At 35.2% G+C, this 18411-nt stretch overlaps 1 protein-coding gene across 1 annotated transcript in view; it reads left to right on the top strand.

Annotated features, from left to right (window-relative positions):
• Positions 1-18411, top strand: part of SBF2 (SET binding factor 2) — a 272308-nt gene that overhangs the window by 161469 nt on the left and 92428 nt on the right. The window contains exon 17 of the mRNA XM_014966465.1: positions 8998-9066. Within this exon, the coding sequence (XP_014821951.1) occupies positions 8998-9066 (69 nt within the window). The remainder of the gene's footprint in view (positions 1-8997; positions 9067-18411) is intronic.

Here is an 18411-nt window from a genome sequence, read left to right as displayed (position 1 = left end):
GGGAGGTGGTTGAGTCACCATCCCTGGCTGTGTTTAAGGGACGTTTAGATGGGGTACTGAGGGATATGGTGTAGGGGAGGACTCTGTAGAGTAGGGGAGATGGTTGGACTCGATGATCCCAAGGGTCTCTTCCAACCTCTATGATTCTATGATTCATGTCAACTCTGGTAGTAAAGGTCTTCCTGAAAGCCTGAGGATTTCTTGGCTGTTTAGAACTGCAGGTAGGATAAAAGGACTGAGAAGATGGTGAAATGTATCAGGATATCTGCTCCTATTTCTTGTTAGAAGGAGACACAGATTAGAAATATTTCTCTTCTGAAACATCATATTTCTATTTATTACGTGGCTGACAGTTCATGCTGATACAGTGTGTTTCACTTTTCATTTCTGTGTTTTTTACCTATACGTTTTAGAAGGTAAGAACAAAGCAGAAAGGTGTTCAGAGTAGAACTCTGAAGGAGGAAGGAAGATCATATAGCCTAGGAGAAGATCTGTCAAGGTTTTGAAATGGATTAACTGGCAACCCAAAAGCTGGGAAAGAAGGCTTTCTCTGTGGTTAGTTAGCTGGGTGTTGCTACTAGCAAGGATTTAGAAGGCTATGGAATAGAAAAGGGTCACGCTGAGATTTCTTACAATTTGTATCAGTTTTGCTGGTAGTGTCTAGTAGTGTTTGCCCTGCTGGTTTTACAGAGAACAGGAATTTGTTTCAAGAACATCCAAACATAGCTTTTCAACAAGATGAAAAAACAGTACATTTTGGGAGCTTACTTGTTCACTTTTGTAACAAAAGTCAGAGGAGTTACTTCATGGAATTCTAAGCATGAAGTATGGTTAGAATGAACCATGAACCAATCTTCAGATTTTCTGGAGCCATTTAAAAATCCCAGAGAAAAATATCAGTACAACAAGTTCTAAGCCTGAAAGATTCAGGGGATAGTTTTAAAATTGCCAGTTCAAAATTGTTTTGCTATTTCTTCCATTGTCTGTCTTTATCTCCTATGAAAAATGCTTCACACTTGTTTTCATTTGTATTCTTAGGAAAACAAACACTTTATTAACGTTAAAGGAACAAATTTTTAATAAAAGTTTCATAAGAAACAGTTCCCACATCTCTCATGCACTTATCATATTGTCTTATTGAACCACAAAAAGTGCAAGACTTCAAATAAAATCTGTATCAATATTAAAGAAGCTGCTCCCCATGCACTGGAAAGTACAAGCTGAACACTTAAAATACTTCACATTAGGTTAAATAAAAATACTATATTTTTCTAAGTTTTCTTTCCCATAGTTTAAATATTTGTATTAGAATGTATATATTTCATTGATGAATGTGATCTTGGAGGGAGCTCTTTGCTAAATCAAGCAGCACTTGAAATCTCTGAATCTCTTGAGCTTTCCAGGCTTTGCAGCAACATTCTTCCTTGATCACAAGATTTGATGTGTTAATCAAGATGGACACTGCTTTGCAACGTGCTGCCTAATCACACACAACATATGTCCTTCAGTTTCCCGAGTTTGCTTTAGGTATTCTTTTCTATGAACCATTTATCCTTTAAAAGACTTTATCAGCCAGGGTTATAAGGCCTTAAATTTTTTTTCTCCACAAAAATGGGATATTTATGATAATGGCTTTAGTAGCATGATTTTTTCATGGTGTGGAATGGGCCTATTCTGATGTTGTTACAAGGTTGATTTTTGGATTAAGCAACTTGTACAACAACTTGTATTAAAGTTGTTAAAACTGTGACTACTCTTTGAAACATAACAGGAAATTTACATTCCAGTCTATTAAGGAACTGAGAGGTCTGGCAGCAGGGTTGGCAACAAGGGATTTTAGGTTCCATCAAATTCACCAGTGCAACTAATACAATGCGTCATTTGTGCCTAAGCGTGGAAAAGCCCTTGCTGGCTGAATTCAAGCTTCAGAACCTCATAATAAGCAGAATTACCTCAAAGAAAACCACAAACTCTCCCGTTGTCATCCTTGAAATTCTGCAGCTATTGCAGGTCATCCCAGAAATATCCTCTTCCAGCAGCTGACACTTGTTTCATGAATCCAGAAATGGAGCTGCACAAACAAAGCTGATCCAAGAAAACTTCTTCCAGAAGCAGCTGGTCATTGTCGTTCTTGTTGTCCTTTGGTGCAGCTGTACACAGGCTAACTGGTGCCTCTGCCAAAACCGTAGCAGAGCTGCTCAATATGATCAAGGTTGGCGTAGAAAAACTGAAGCTTTCCGGCAACAAGTTGTCAAATATGTATTGAAAAGAAACTCCACTCTTGGCAGTTTGTGAGAAGTGCATCTCACAGTGTTACATCCACACAAACATGTATTTCAGTTCCCAAGGGCACCTGCCAGAACCCTGCTGATTTGGTGTGTATATATATTTAAAAAAAAAAAAAAGTCATCGGCTTTTTCTCCAATAGTTTCTCTCTGCTTATTTATTTCCAGGCTCCTTTCAGTGATGTTCTCTTCTGAAACCCTGCTGATTTGGTGTGTATATATATTTTTTAAAAAAGAAAAAAAGTCATCGGCTTTTTCTCCAATAATTTCTCTCTGCTTATTTATTTCTAGGCTCTTTTCAGTCAGGTTCTGTCTCTGGATGAGATCCTTAAACTCTCTAATTGTTTTGTTCTTTTGCCCCTGCTATAAGTATATATCTTGGTGAGACTAACGTTTTAAACATTTTCGAGTTGGTACAACTTATTCTTCCCCCTCCTATCTCCCATCTTGTTTCCAATTGCTTACTCTTTTACCTCATGTATTTATTTGAGAAACTTAATATCGCTACTGTAAATCTGTTCGCTTCTGCCCAATGCTGCTCTTATAATGCCTTTTTTCTGACATCAAGGTACTTCCTAATATTTCCATTTCTTCTCATGTTGAGTGCCTGTTCAATTCAAGTGCAATATTACCTATTCTACCAATTCCTTGGAGCTGTCTATACTATACAGAGTCTGGTCATATCTGCAAACAACAGCAAACCAAGGTAATGCATTTTGCACCTTTTTCTGAATTTTAGGGCTGTGTATAGCAGCACATGGTTCCAGGGCCTGTTCGTATGTAGCTTGTTTTGCATAGAGTTACCCTGTCCTTTGTGCAGAAGTTGGCATTTGTCTTTGAAGTTCAGGAGGTTCTTGTCAGTCTGTTTCGGACAGGCTGTGACACCAGTTAGTAGCAGTCCTGCCTGCCAGTGTATTTACAGCTTCCCCAAATTTGGTTTCATCCAGAAATTTGATGAAGATGCATTTCATGCTACTTTACAGGTTGTTAATGAAAACATTAGGTGGTGTTTGCTACAGTATCAGCTCCTGAAAAGTGACTCATAGCCACCTGCCTGTTAAACTTGGAACCATTGACCACTGTCTTTTGAGTCTGGTGCAAGCAGTTTTCCACTCTTTCATCTAGACCACGTCTCCTCAGCTTGCCTACAAGGATACTAAAGGAGTCTGTGACAAAAGCCCTGGTAAAGCCAGGGTAAAGGACATAGGCCGATGCCGCACTTTCCTCAGCTACAGAGCTTCTTATTTCATCATAGAAGTTGATCCATCTGCCCTTGGTCAACCTATACTTTCTGTTTTCAACCACTGTTTTGTTCTTTGTGTTTCTGGAAATGCCTTCTGTGAGGACTTGCTCCTTACAGTCCAGCCTGTGGATCCTCTGTACCTATTCCTTGCCCTCTTTGAGGTGTTGCTCAAGGTTTTATTTCTGTTTCCCCAGGAAATCAGTTATAATTGACAAAGTACCTGTAAGTCTCCCAAGGGGAAGAGTTTGGGGTTTAAAAGTTCTCTTTTCTCAGATGATGGCAGTGAAGGATTTTAGCATAAATAAAAAAATTATTTTGCCATCACTTGATATTCCATGGAAAATTTTCAGTAATCCCTGCTTCCAAGTTATGTTTTTCATCAGCCCTTGTTCAATTTCTTGATAGACAACTAGACCCAGAATCTTTTGGTAATTGATTTGAGCTGAGTGCTGACACTGCATTTCAGGAGATAGATGTAAAATTCCACTTCTCTCCAAACAATATTTTTCTAAAGTGAAAAACTGATTTTTCAATGAATCACTTTACATACCCATAGAAATCTGATAGCTTTTTTTAAAAAAGGTCTTGATTCCTAGTAAGTCATAAAAATTGTATAGAATGTGCACTGATGCTGCGATGCATTTTTATTAAAACTATATGAAATTAGAAAATCACATGAAACTTAGAGAACAATAGTAAAATTAAATTAAGCAAGGTGAATGTATTCTTACAAGTCTGAAAGGTTATGACTTTGCTTATAATTTCGGAGAAGAGGTGCTGCTGTGCACTGAATGGATGCTGGAATGCATAAGACTGCTGTGTATTTGTGAACTGATTCACTAATAGGTAACTGGACTAGACTGGAATATTGTATCCATTTTAATAGTGCTTGTAATATTTTAAGCATTTTTCTGTTTTTCCTGAACTCAATCAACAAGGCTGTCTGTAAAGCAGTTTAAAAAGTATCCTGTATTTAATGTTTTGCAATCACCACCAAAATGCTTTGGTCTGCCCAGGCTTTAGGAGTACACTGCAGTCAGTAGGTGTATTATGAATTAATCACCCCTTTCCAACTGAGTAGTTAATGGAAATTGATCACTGTTTTGTTATGAATTGCAGTGTATTCTATCATTTGAATGTTGTTTGTCAAATACTTTTTACAAATTACTGTGCAGGACCTTGTATCACAGCTGGTGTAGTTTAAGGTTTGGACAGAGTCACTGTGAATGAAGCCCTGCTGTGAAATAAAAGTCAAAAGGCATCTTGGCATCCCAACCATTTCCTTGGGAGAAGATTACAGCCTGAGTATGTTGAACTTTATTGCCATGGGCCTCATGACAGTATTCAGAAACATGCATGGCATTTCTGTTAAAGAAACTCAGATGTGCTTAGACACAAGGGATGGCATTCTTGTGTTTATCAGTATCTTGCAAAAAAACTTAAATATTTTTACGCTTTTGGGGTACAGTAAAAATTCAGTGAAGAATGCGTAATTTATGCATGTAAAAATTGAGGTTCCTGATTTCCTAAACATAATTTGTTACGAGAAGGAAATGACTAATCTCGACCCTAGATAGAAATGTATTTATTGAGAAAGAAGGGAGGGGAAGGGGGTCGACAGCTCTTCTAGGAGTAAAGTGTTGTTTCTTGTTTTGACTTGCTGTGAGATCAGAAGTGCAACGGAGCTGCATAGAGAAAATGCAGCATTTGTTAATCTGTGAACATTATGTGCTTGTGTAATTCCATATAAATTTCATCAATTGAAATCTGTCCCTTAGACCATTATTTTTCAAGGACAGACAAATCTATGAGAATTCAGGGCCAGGTAAAGACGAATATGAAGCTCTTCAGGAAGTAAAATCCTTCTAAAATGGAATTGGATCTCCTGATACCTGGAAAGGTAGACCTTTCCTGTTGCTAGCATGATAGTTTCCTCAATGAAATGGGCCATTTTGAAGGGTCCTAGTCATGCAGAAAGACCACAAAATCAAAACAAATTGGTGAGGATTCTTCTGAGTTGGGTGCAGTTCTTTTGTCTGTAACAATAAGGATTAAATCCTGGTACCACTGAAGTCATCTGCTGAATTTGGAACTAATATTTCATGTGTAATTTGTAGCCAGTGTACTGCACAAAGTTTATGGTTACCTTACACATGATGACTTTGCAATTCTTGTCTTAGTGCTTGAAAAGACATATGACTCTAAAGGTTTCTGACGTTTTTTCTTGATTCTTTATGAGCTTAGTTTGGATGGCGATGAATGCTCTTGGTCAGATTGTGGAGGGCATCTCAACTTAAAGACGACATACAATACCTTGTCTTCCAAACAAAAGGTCAGGTCAGTACTTGTTCTGAAGTCAAGAATGAGAAGAGTTGCCTCTCCTCTCCAGTACCAGAAGCTTAACTACCTACCAGATTCCATAGGCCATCAGTGCCTCACCAGATGCTCACAGCCCCATGCATCCATACTTCCTAGCTCTCAGTTCTGCAACAAAATGCCAATATCTAACTGCCAGAGTTTTGCTGCATTTCTAAACTGAGCAGAACATAGAAGTAAATCACAAGTATTATCAAAGTGATATAAGGAAAAACATTCTCATTTTATTGTTCACTTATCAATTCAGTAGAGTAGAACGATTTTAAAATTACATGAATTCCTGTAACGCTTCCAATCTGCTACAGTTCAGCAACTATCTGAATATATGATCAGTATAGCCAGGATAATGTGCCAGATCTTGACACAATTAGGCATGGACTCAAAGCAGTACTCTGCGCATGGCATGGTGGAAGTCTGTATTTCACTGTCTTAAGACATTGTTTTTAGGAAATTTATTTACTGAGAATAATTTTTATTTTCCCCAGATGTGTTTCAGCTTCATTTTATGCAAATTAGGGGGAACAGCTTTAATTATTTTATCATATTTGATTTATCTACTTCCGTAGCAGTAGTAAGAGATATTTTTAACAATTGATAAAAACATTATTATATATAAGGCAGCTGGATTGCTTTGTTTCAGGAGTCTAAATTAATTGTACACAATACATATATGACATTTCCAGAACTTTGCTTTGCCTGTAAAATTAAGAAGCTACGGTTTCAGTGCAACATCTTCGTTAACTATGGCATTCTGTCTTGCAGCTACAAAGCAGATGAACAGTTAATTAATTTCACTATTCTCTTAAAACAACAGTATTATACTTTATTCCTAACTGAGATCATTTTACATTTCTTGTCATATGCTGGAGAAAAAAAAATACATATAGATAATACTTCCATACTACAAGTCCAGGGGGTATTGCTGACATAGAATATGTGGAGAATTTCATACTTGCAAGAAGGAATGGAAAAATAATCTACTGTGTTGTTTATGTGGTGATGATATATATCTTTGAGACATGTTAGCTCTTGGAATATTGAATGCTCTCTAGGTGAAGATACATGGCTCAGTTTTTATAAAGATATTTTTATGTATATTTTGTGCAAAAGCCAAAACTCTTACGAATAATTTGAGCTAAGGGATTAAGTAGATAACTTGAAATAATGAAGATGGATCATTTTGTACCTAATTATAAATAAGCACGTGCAGAAATAAGATATGTATTTCTTTGAAAACTGTTGAGCATTCCTGAAGGTTGTAAAGTCTCATTTTAAATGGGAAGTTTTCTGATTAAGTGAAAAAATATTTATCTTATCTTTATATTAAGCTTCAAATGCATGTGCTAAATTCCAATTGGGGGTTAAGGATATGGATAACAATAGGAAATAATGCAGAAACTGAAAATTAAAAGCAGCTTAGGCTACGTCCTTTAGTCTTATTGTTCTGATGTCTTACAAAATTATTTGGGTTTTTTTATATACGTCACAATACAGAAAGGCATCATTAAAACAAATACTGGGTTTCCCAGTGTCCACTTTTCTTACTGTTTTCCTTTACCAGATTGGAATGTGTTACGAGGTGTGAGATGTGCTCAGACCTTCCATAACTGTGCAGAAGCTTCACATCTATGAATTTGTAGTACACCCTTTTAGAATATATATGCAAGTACTTTTCTAACTGCTGCTGTACTTAACCATCTTTAACTGAACGTCGGTATTCAGTTTAGGTGAGCTTGATTAAAGTGGTAGAAGATGAAGTATTTGTTATTGGAAAATTTAAAAGGACTAAATGGACTTTTAAAGTAATGAGAAGCAAAATAGACTTGTGATGAGTTTTTTGGTCTATTGTTTTAAACCTGCAGTTCATAATCTCTCAGCAGCCATTTAAGAAAGAAGAGTGAGATGAGTACAAATAACACCCTAATGATCCTTAACATGATTGTTCCTGCAAGGCAGATTTTATATTTCTGCTATCACACTTGGGTGGTGCCAAGTTATTGCTAGTTGCTGTGTCTTAGAGAACTCTGATATGAGATGAAGGCACAAATGAAAAGTCTGGCAGAGGAACACTTGAGATATTTCCATTTTGGAATGTGGTCAGATGTTATAGATAGTAGGAGCGTGGTCTGAGTTGGAGGGTACCTGTTGTAAGAATGAGTGTTAAAAATACTGAAATGAATTGTTCAAATGGAAATGTTGGTTTCCCATTCATCATCCAGCGGCAAAATAGTGATACATTTGTCTAGTATAACTATGTGCATTCTTGTGTGTTCTTCAGTGTTGGCAAAAAGAGCTAATGAAAAAAATACAGTCACTTTAAAAAAAAAGTATCTTTTTTACTCTTGTTGAGTATTTTTTATTCTATATTTTTAAGAGGAGTCTTTAAAATTCAAGTAGTTTGGTTTTTAAATATTAAGTTACATTCCAATTCTGATTTCTTTTAAAAGACTTCCATAATAAAATCACTATTTTCATCAGTGCAATTACTAGTTGATTTACTTTGGCATACCCTTTTCAGCCCAGAGATACACGAATGACACACTTGACTGTTGAATGAGGCATTCTGAGACTGTGAAGAATATGGCTTTTCATCTTCTTTTAAAGTTAACCTTGTGCTAAACTTTTGTAGAGGCTGTAGAGGTGATTATTTCATATTAAATAAATGTCCATTTCTTGGTGTGAACTTTGAAAGTACATTCTTTGGTCGTCACATCACTTCCATTTTAGTCAGATTTGCTGTTGACCCAAATGGAAGCAGGCTACCTTTTTATTGTTTCCTAAACAAGGAATACTTTCCTTTTTATATGTAAACTACTTCGGTGAAATTACATTTTGGACATGGGAGTGAGAAAGCTGCTAATAAAATCCTTAAATGGGAAGAATCATAACAATACCTATCTAGCAAAATTGACAGAATATAGGTATATGCACGCACACACGTAAGTGTATGTTCTTCTTACATGATACCAAGTGATTAGGAGTTACATTGCATATAGGAAGGATGTGAGAGGGATTCCATAAGGCAGAAATGAAATTATAATGAATAACATTGAAAATGGTTTTGCTTATTTTCTTCGTCTCTTTTTCTTGAAGGATTGCTCATCTTCAGAAGAATATAGCATTGCTGCAGCATTGCTACCCCTGACCACTGCTTTTTATAGGGTAAGTTTTTATTGAAACCACTATTTTGTATTTTTTTACATTTCTGTACATTTTTAAAATGAAGAAAGTGATGACAGGAGATACATGAAGGATAGGAAGATTCATTCTAAAACTGGTTGATGTCAGTGGAAGTCTTTTAACAGGCTATTATGGACATTGTTCCAGAGTTACACTTGCTGATGTTGGGTGACGATGATTATGATAAATTCACCCAGAACTAAATGCAGGCTTATATAATGGGTTAAAGAATTATAATTAAGTTATAGCTAGTCACTGAAATAATTGAAAAGAATAATTTCTGATGTTATCACTCAAAAACTGATTCTTGGATTACTTTTTTGTTTAATTTGGCATGTTACATATTGGCCAAAAAGTGCATGTTAAGGTTTCAGTCTGTATAGTTGTTAACTTTGGAGAATATTATGAATGGCTTGTTTTAACTATGTATTTGTTTTCAATTTCTTGTGTTGGTTTTTATTTTCCTCTTCTTTTTTTTTGCATAGTGTTTGATAGTGATAAAATGTATTATGATACTAAATATGAAAAAGTTAATAATGCAAATTCTGAAAGCAGTAATTTCAAAAGCAGGACTTCTGCAGTATGACTGTAGTTATTTCAGTGTCCCAATACAGTAGCATTTTCCCTAGTTCTCATTAGCTCAAGGGCCACTTTTTATAATGTATGTACATATCCGAGGAGATGAGAGGTTCAGAACATGGACTTGCTTACAATATTAAATAATCTTTGTTTAATGTGAATATTATTATACAATCCAGTTTCAGAAATAAATGTCTAATCATTCATAATTGGTATGTCATGATACTGCAAAATAGTAGTTACTAGCTAGATGGTCTAGCTAGATATTAATAATGTGATAGAAATAACGAAAAATAGAACCTTCCATCCTTCAAATGAGGCATTCATGAGTAGCCATAAATAAAAAGGAAAGAGAATTCCTATTTTAGCTGAATAGAAACTCAAGGTTTCTGCAACTTTAAGTTGCAACTTAAGTTTTCTGCAACCTTCTGAGAAACCAATCAGTGCTTTTTAATTTAAACTATACATTCTAATTGAACAACTTCTGATGGTTATAAACTAGAAATAGATTCAGTGATGTAGTTTTTAGGAAAATACATGTAACTTTACGAATTGTAGAACATCAGCTGAAGATGAGAGCAATTTTGTCAGTCATATGCATATGAAGTTTCTTGAAACCTCCTATTTCAGCCAGTCTTTACTGCATATACACAACATAAAGTGGTTAATTTCTCTCTCTGAACTGTGAAATAGTTTTATTTAAATGGACTTTATTTTAGAGCTGTACATAAGAGCCCAAGACTGCTTTCTGGAAAAAATCTACAGAGTATTTTCATTCTTTTATATAAGCTAGCGTGGTAAGACATTAAATTAAATCCCAGCAAATAAACTTTCTCCATCTTTAATTACGAGTTCATCTCTTTCTGTTCCCTCTTTTGAGTCCTTGAATAGCAAAATCGTGGGTTGTTTGTCATTTGTTGCTGCCACTAATACTTTATTTGGAGCAAGAGCTAATGGGTTATAGAGATTTTCCATTTCACTATTTTTTCTTGCTACTGATTTAATCCTATATTATGGAAAAAAGATTGACTTAAGTTTTGTTCTATTGTCTGGTTTTTAGTTCCTCTAATGAAAATTGCCGGGATAGTCCACATAACTCTTTACTTTGAGAGGTACAGAGAGTATTTTGGGGATTTGTTGCAGTTTGGTTAGATTCCTCATTTGGTAAAGTTTGATCAAGTAGGGAGTGAAAAAAAAGCAATTTAAAAAATACTCTTTTTTTGCGTGGAGTATAGTGAGTGTTGAAATAAGCTTAAATAAGTTTTAATTTCTCAATGAAGGGGAACAAAAAGCTGGATTGAATATAGAACAGCTTTAAATAATTTCTTCTTTACACTTGTAATTTTGGTATGAGTACTGGTATCTCACACCATTCCTCAATCTGATATCTTTTCTGGAATAACCTGGTCCCATACTTAACTATTTAACTCTAAATCTATACACTCAGGAAACTGTGAGTCCCCAGATCTAAGCAGCATGATTTTCTTAATGTTCCAGACCTGAATTAAAAATTAAAGTAACCTGACTGTTAACTTGCAAAAAACAGCTGTTAATGCATAATAGAAAAAGAATTTTGTTTTTCCCAGATCTAATCCTCAGGTTCAGTGATGGCCCCCTCTGGTATGTCCCATTAGATACAATTCTTTGGCAAAAGCACTTATTTTGATATAATACTATTCATACTGAACACAAACTGATGTGTCGTTCGGAACATAAGATCAGGAGGCAAACTTTGCAGTGCTTAGTTAAAATTAAGATTAACAGTTTAAGGTTCTGTCTGGAATTTGAGTAATAATTAAACTTTTTGGAGCATTTTTCAGCTTCTCTAGAGGTTTTTAAAATTGTGTCCTAGAATAGAGCATGTATGTTCTAGCTGGCATGAACCTGTGTAGGAACAATGTTCTGTATCGGTATACTTAAATTAAGAAAAATGTGTGTCACTTTTCCACCCTGTTAACATCTCTATAACCCTTTGGAGGGATTCCTGCTCTAGAGTTACACTAGACTAATGTTCCTCTTCCCCTGTTTTGGGGGGAAATAATATCAAATCCTGCTGCTTTACTTTTCTCCCTTGAATTTCCTGCTTTCTAATGTATTAACAGTTTATAAGTTCTCTTTTCGCTGGGTTTCCCATTACTGAAATCTTAGATAGAATGATTAAAGTGTTGTTGCTTAACACAGCATATTGCTGTTCTGTCTCTGATAAGTCCAGAGGAATGTACAAACTAAAATTAAGGTCATTTGGGGGATTATTTGTTTTTTATTAAAATACCTTCAGGAAAACTGGTATGTTTGCACTTTCAAACTATGTCATGGCCTTTTCTGCTGAGTTGCTTGTCAGTTTTATTTCATTACCATATACAGTGCAGTTTACACAAATATACACGTGTGCACACGTGTCAAGCTGCATTTCATTTTTCTGTAGGCAGAGCACAGATATTCCAATACCGTTGCTTCAGTATCCAGAAATATCTTACCTCTGCTATAAGTGTGATTGTGCTTATGCTTTCCAAAAAATGGTGAAGTAGTGCTTGCAGTATGTACTTGTTTTTATTGATGTTTCCATTATCAGGTTACCATGTTTAATGCCAGCAGCATATTAATTTTTTTTTCACCTAGCCCTGTTGAAACTGCACAGTGTTCTTGGTAGCCAGGAATAGACAGGAATTGTGAGTCTGATAGTGATGCAGAGTTTCATTTGTGTGTGCACAGGTATTACTGTGCCAGTGGTATTCCAAATTGAGTTATCAGTAAGAAAGCCTGTAGTAAACCTAAAAATGTTGTAGTTATGTCAGTCAAATATATATTTTACTGTCCATGCTTGCTACAGTATTTTGATGGGAAATTATATGGAGATTTCATGTCACGACATTTTATTGTTAATGTTACTGTTCCTTCAAAGGAAATGATAAAAGGAAGTCACAAAAAGTCACAGTTCCTTTGTGAAAGGACTGTTGTCTATATGAAATGTTAAGTCTCATTTCATTTACCTCACACAAAGGAAAGCACTAATGAAAAAACTACCTGTTCTTCCTAAATAGCTTTACTGTACATTGCCACACATAGTACAGACACCAGGTGTTTGAGGTGTGTAAATAATGAGAGAGATGTGTTTTCATGTGAAATCCTGCAGATGAAACCAAGAAAGTGAGTGGTTAGAGAAAAACACTCCTAGAGGTGATGTTGGTGAGACTCTGGAATGGTTATCTCATGGTCAATGCTCTAGTCATGAGGTATTTTCAAATATTGTTGGGAAAACAGTAAAAAACGTATAGAAAGGAACAAGCTTGCATGATCTAACAGATCTTGTCTTCATGTCTTTACTTATGTAAAGATTAGTCGAGGGTATTTCTACATATATCTTATTAGAATAATAAGAAACATCCCCCTGTGTACAGCATGCTGTCAGCTCTGGTGAAATTTCAGAATTCCAGCTCCTGAAGTCTGGTAAGTGATCTGTTGTGAAACTTGATCAGGCAGGATTTGATTGTACTCTGACTCATGGCTGGTGGGATTCAGTTCACAGACAGGAAGTCAGTACTGGTTACATATTTGTGGCCTAGGGAAACAATTGAATTTTTCTAGAAAAAATAGTCACAATGTTTTTTATAAAAATTTTAAATATTGGACATGAGCTGTTAGCAAAATGTGACTCATCAGTGACAGTGGACTTTGGTGTGTACTGTTAATGTCACAAAACCAAACACAACTTTTGCTTCTGGGTTAGAAAAAGGTTTTAGTTTACCATTAGTAATACTGTTGGAATTTTGTTTAAAATTGAAACAGTATAAATAAAATGTATTTATATGTGAAGATAAAAGAATCTTTCCATGTTTTTTTGGTGCGGATGACCCATGCTTATTCAGTATGTGGTCATTTCTTCTGTGTGTGAAATATAAATGTAGTATTCCCTGGTGCTGGGGAAAAGAGGTCTTTTCTACATGTGGGAAGAAGGGGCAAATGAAAAGGGCCTATTTTAATCACATTTTTGTTTTATCAACTCATGAAGGAAGACAGTTTGATGATCATATAATTGGTGCTGTCAAATTCACAGGAGTTGGATAGTCTGTTTCAATTATGTCATTCACAGGAGTTGGATAGTCTGTTTCAATTTTTTTTTGCCAAGGTGGCAAGATGTCATGTAGACTATGCTGCATTTCTTGGAAGGTTGAGTTTGCCACAAGAGTCATGATCAGTGGCAGGCACCAGTGTCAGCCCATCCATGGGCCACCAGGCAGAGAGAGCAAAAGCTCTCTCCCTCACTGCTATTCCATGTCAAGTCATCATCAGAGTCCACTTCTCCATTTTCCCTCCCTTTTCAACTAAAATGATATTTGGCAGTCTGAGCAAACATTCTTTCTGGCACCCCTCCATTGGTGCAGAACCTGAATGTGCAGGTGTCATACAATGTGAATTGTATCATATAATTTTCTCAGTTTCAGGGGTTTTTTTTCACATTTTTAAAATTTTATGCTTAAGCTCTGTAGAATCATGTGTGTTCCCAAACACATAGTAATGTGTTGTTATTGTTATTATTGTTGTTTTTGTTATAAAATTTTATGCTTAAGCTCTGTAGAATCATCTGTGTTCCCACACACATAGTAATGTACTTGAAAATTTTTGTTAATTGGCATTCAGAAGTGACAGTTCTGATCCACCTGTGTTTGAATGAAGTGGCGTAATATAAATATACTCTTCTGAAAGTAAAGTTTGTTCTGTAGAAATTGCAGAAATTCATCACTGTAGAAATGATGACTGGACTTCCATAGTTTATAGACGAGCATTTCTTTAAATTGCAGTAGCCAAAGTACTAGTATTTTTCAGAATCACAGGCCTTTCATTTAGATTTCTGCCAGTTGTTGTTTTTAATGGATTGATGTACACTTGGATATTGCTGATCTAGTTTAGCAAAAATAACCCAAAGGCAGTAAACTGTCCCACAGATTTCATTAAAATTGGCGTTTGTCATTTAGCATAATGCAGTGAGATACGTTGGAGACTGCTTCATAATTTTTATGTGACTAATGTCACACAAAATGTTGTATGTGTAATTCTTGGGAGGGATGGAGGGAAGGATTGATTTTTATTTCTTTTTTATTTGAATGATTGTAAGCCACCACATCTTGAATGAAATTTCAGTTGGATACTGATGCTAATTTTATTCTAGAACTTGCAGTGAAACATCAGATAAATATTTTGCAGACTAGGGCTAACTGAAACTTTAGGGTATGCTGTTGTCTGGCTGTTCATCCCCATGTCTGCCCATTTATCATTTGTACTCTGTATGTCTATACCTTTCTCTATTCAGAAGGAAATAGAATTGCATGAAATAGGAGAACTGCTTTATTCAGTGTTCTTAAAACATTACCAAATTTTGGTAAATAATTTTACTTAAAACTTTTGTATATAGTATAGAACATTTATTTAGGTCACCTTAGGAATTATCCTAGTAACGTTTTTAAGATAAATATTTTAGTCTGTATTTGTTGGAAATGGGATTTGTTTAAATTCGTTTAAGTTTTTTTAAGATAAATATTTTAGTCTGTATTTGATGGAAATGGGATTTGTTTAAATTGGTTTAAGTTTTTTTAATAATCTTCAAGGGAAGTACAAAATTGTAATATAAGAAAAAAATTGAAGTTAATGATAAAATGTGAAACTGGAAGTATTCCATGTTAAGACACCAGTATAAACCGTTCTGATGTTTTTCAGAGTGAAATAGATACGCTCTTTTGCTTAGCATAATAATAAAATGAAATTGATGTGAGTGTATCCTTTCCTAGCTGAAATGAATTATCAAGTTCAGTAACAGTTATGAGAGATGTTCAATGGAAGAAAGCCTTTACTCCTTGAAATACCAAAATAAGTGGCCACTTTACTCCAGAGCCCATTAGGTGTGGGAGGCGTTCCCAGTTAATAAGGATGAGGGTTTTCTCTGAAGATTAAAGAGGCAATACTAGAAAAGTCCAGAGTAGTTTGTCATATTTTAACTATTACCATCAAATGCTTTTTGGAGAGAGACCCAATTTGAGGTTAGTTTTTTAACAGAAGCATCATGATTTGAAATGTGCTCTCTGTTGTATGGCATCTGCTATGACATCATGGAGAAGATACCTAACACAAGGCTGATGGAGAAAGCTATGGTGATGGGTGAAGAGTTGATGCATTTTGTGGTCTTTATCAGGCAAATTTTACAGCTAGTATCACCCAAAATAATTGGAGTATTGGTCCAATTGTACTGTGGGAAACAGTGGAAAATTTGGTCCTAACACTGTCTCTGTTACTTTATAAAAATAGTGTATGTTAGTCTTAATTTTATAATTTGTGTAAATACCAGGAAATTGAGTAAAGTTATTGAATGATGCAATTTTGAAAAACAAAATTAGTGGGGTTTTTTATGTTTAACATGAGTTTTCATTTTTAACTTGTATTTCTGCACAGCAGTGATTTGCCCAAGCAGTTGTTACAAGCATTAGCCTGCTGCCAACCTTCTATAAAGCTGGATTTTCCATAGTGTGTTAGCTTTCTATACTGAAATATTTTCATTCTTAGATCTAGTTACTATATTTCTTTCTAAATGTTTCTGGTTTACTCTGATGTGCTTGGGATGAAATAACTTCCACCTCAGAATTCTCCAGTCTTGAATTGCTGTCTTTAATTTAGGAAACTCCCATCCTGAAAGACTTACTTTATTGTCTTGGCAACAGTTTTAATTTTCTTCTTCTCTCTATTCTGCCAGTTTTGATACTATCTTCATCTAAGGAAATGTTTTTGTGACTGAAATTGTATTAAACAACGTTATTTTTAATACTATACTTATTTATCCATTCTCAGAATGGTAATCCCTTAAATGTAGAAATACATTAAGTTGCCTGCCTAAAAACCAGCAAAAACATCCTGTATCATGTAGTGTAAACTATGGAAGAAGCTGAACCGCAAAAGAAAATGTATGTAGGCAGATTTTAGGTTGTTCCTATTTTTTTACATAACTTTTCTAAAGCGAACAGCACTGAATTTAAGGACATCACACAGGAGAGAACAAAGCTTTTCCTGCAGTGCTTCAAATGAAGTAATAAGTATCAAAAGAACAGATACTAGCTTTCATCGTTGGATTTTGCAGTTCTTTCCCTATCAGAGCGCTAATGCTTCTTTGTATCAGCAGAGATTGTAATGTTTCAACTCCACATACCAGTCTGGCTTGTTAGGAGAAAGTGCGTGGTAATGGTGGTGGAAGGTGTAAAAGGGCATGATAGACATGCCCTGTTTTGCAGGGGTAGGCTTAGATCAGGTGATTCATATTTTGTAAGGACAAAAAAAACATGTTTATCCTTTAGGTTGAGGTCAGTTCCTAGACTTCTGACACTAGTGTAACTTAAAACAACACCATGCAGTATGTTTACAATATAAGCTAGATTTTTAAATATTAATGTAATAGGTAAATTGCATTTCCATATATCATCTTGTTTAACAATTCTTCATTCAGAGATCTTACTCATTTTGCACATATTCAAGTTGGCAGGCAAAAAAATTGATTAAGGATAGTTTGAACTACTGTATAGTGTGTATATTAGCATTATTTGCATTACTGGAAAATCCGGGACACCTAATTATTTTGTATGAAAGCAGAACCACTGGTCTGGCTTTCATACAAAAGAACACAGATGAAGGTCCTTATCTTCAAGACCTTACCATATGAATATGAAATAAGTAATAGTAGTTGAAGCCAGGTGGTTTGAGGCACTGCAAGGAAGCTGTGGAGCAGTATTAGTCATCATTATTGTTGGTGATTTTGTCCACCAGTAGGTTAACTATGGTTGAAGGTTTTATAGACATGACATAAAAGCAGTATTTTATTGAATTTTGAGAGAGGATAACGTGGTTACTTGGCAGGTGCTTATGAATATGAGTGGGGTCATGGAAGAGAATAGTAAGGTGAGGGTCAAAGTTCTGTCAGTATTTCTAAACAGTCTCCCAGTCAAGGGTTTTATTACATCCATTAAAAGTTCCTTTCATATAAAGATTATATGTTCAGTAAATTATTTTTGTATAAGCAAGCATACTTTTTAACTTAAAAACAGGAATCTGGAGATTCTTGTTAGCAACGATTGAGGAGGTTTGCAGTATCACTTGCAAAAACAGATGCCAAAATGCCATCTTTGATCCTTAAGATTTTAATTAGTGTACTTTGGTTTTGAATGGATACATAATACATGTCTGTAGAACAGATTTAATGTCTTTGTAGGTAGAGCACTTCCAAAGCTATTTTTAGGTAGAAAAAAAAAAATCTGGAAGAAATAAACCAGGAAAGTATAATATGACAGTTTAGCACATTAGCGAGAGACTAACTAAAGGATTTTTTTAACATGTGTCTTTATAAGGAATTTTGGACATGAATTACTGTGGTAACTTTGCTCTGTTGAAGAAGCTTGCTTTCCCAGAATGATAACATCATGAGAAGCATTGAAGAGAACTTTGCAATCTGCAATTCCTTTCCTTAGTGGTTTGTGGGAGGACGTACTTGGTCATGAAAAAAAAAATAAATAGGGACAACCCTCCCACTCCCCCCAATTAAAATAAGAAGTAAAGATAAATGTTGTAGTAAATGTTTAGTTCTGTAACTGAGGAACTGATCCACTATCTCCTAGAATAAACAGTAACCTTTCCATTCTATTTCCACAAGCATTGGATTACATAATTTGTAACTATTCCTGTTTCTACTTGAACTCATTTTCTAGCAATGATACGTAA

Source organism: Calidris pugnax, unplaced genomic scaffold (assembly GCF_001431845.1).
Source record: "Calidris pugnax isolate Ruff unplaced genomic scaffold, ASM143184v1 scaffold26, whole genome shotgun sequence".
NCBI lineage: Eukaryota > Metazoa > Chordata > Aves > Charadriiformes > Scolopacidae > Calidris > Calidris pugnax.
This window is presented reverse-complemented; position numbering and strand designations above follow the sequence as displayed.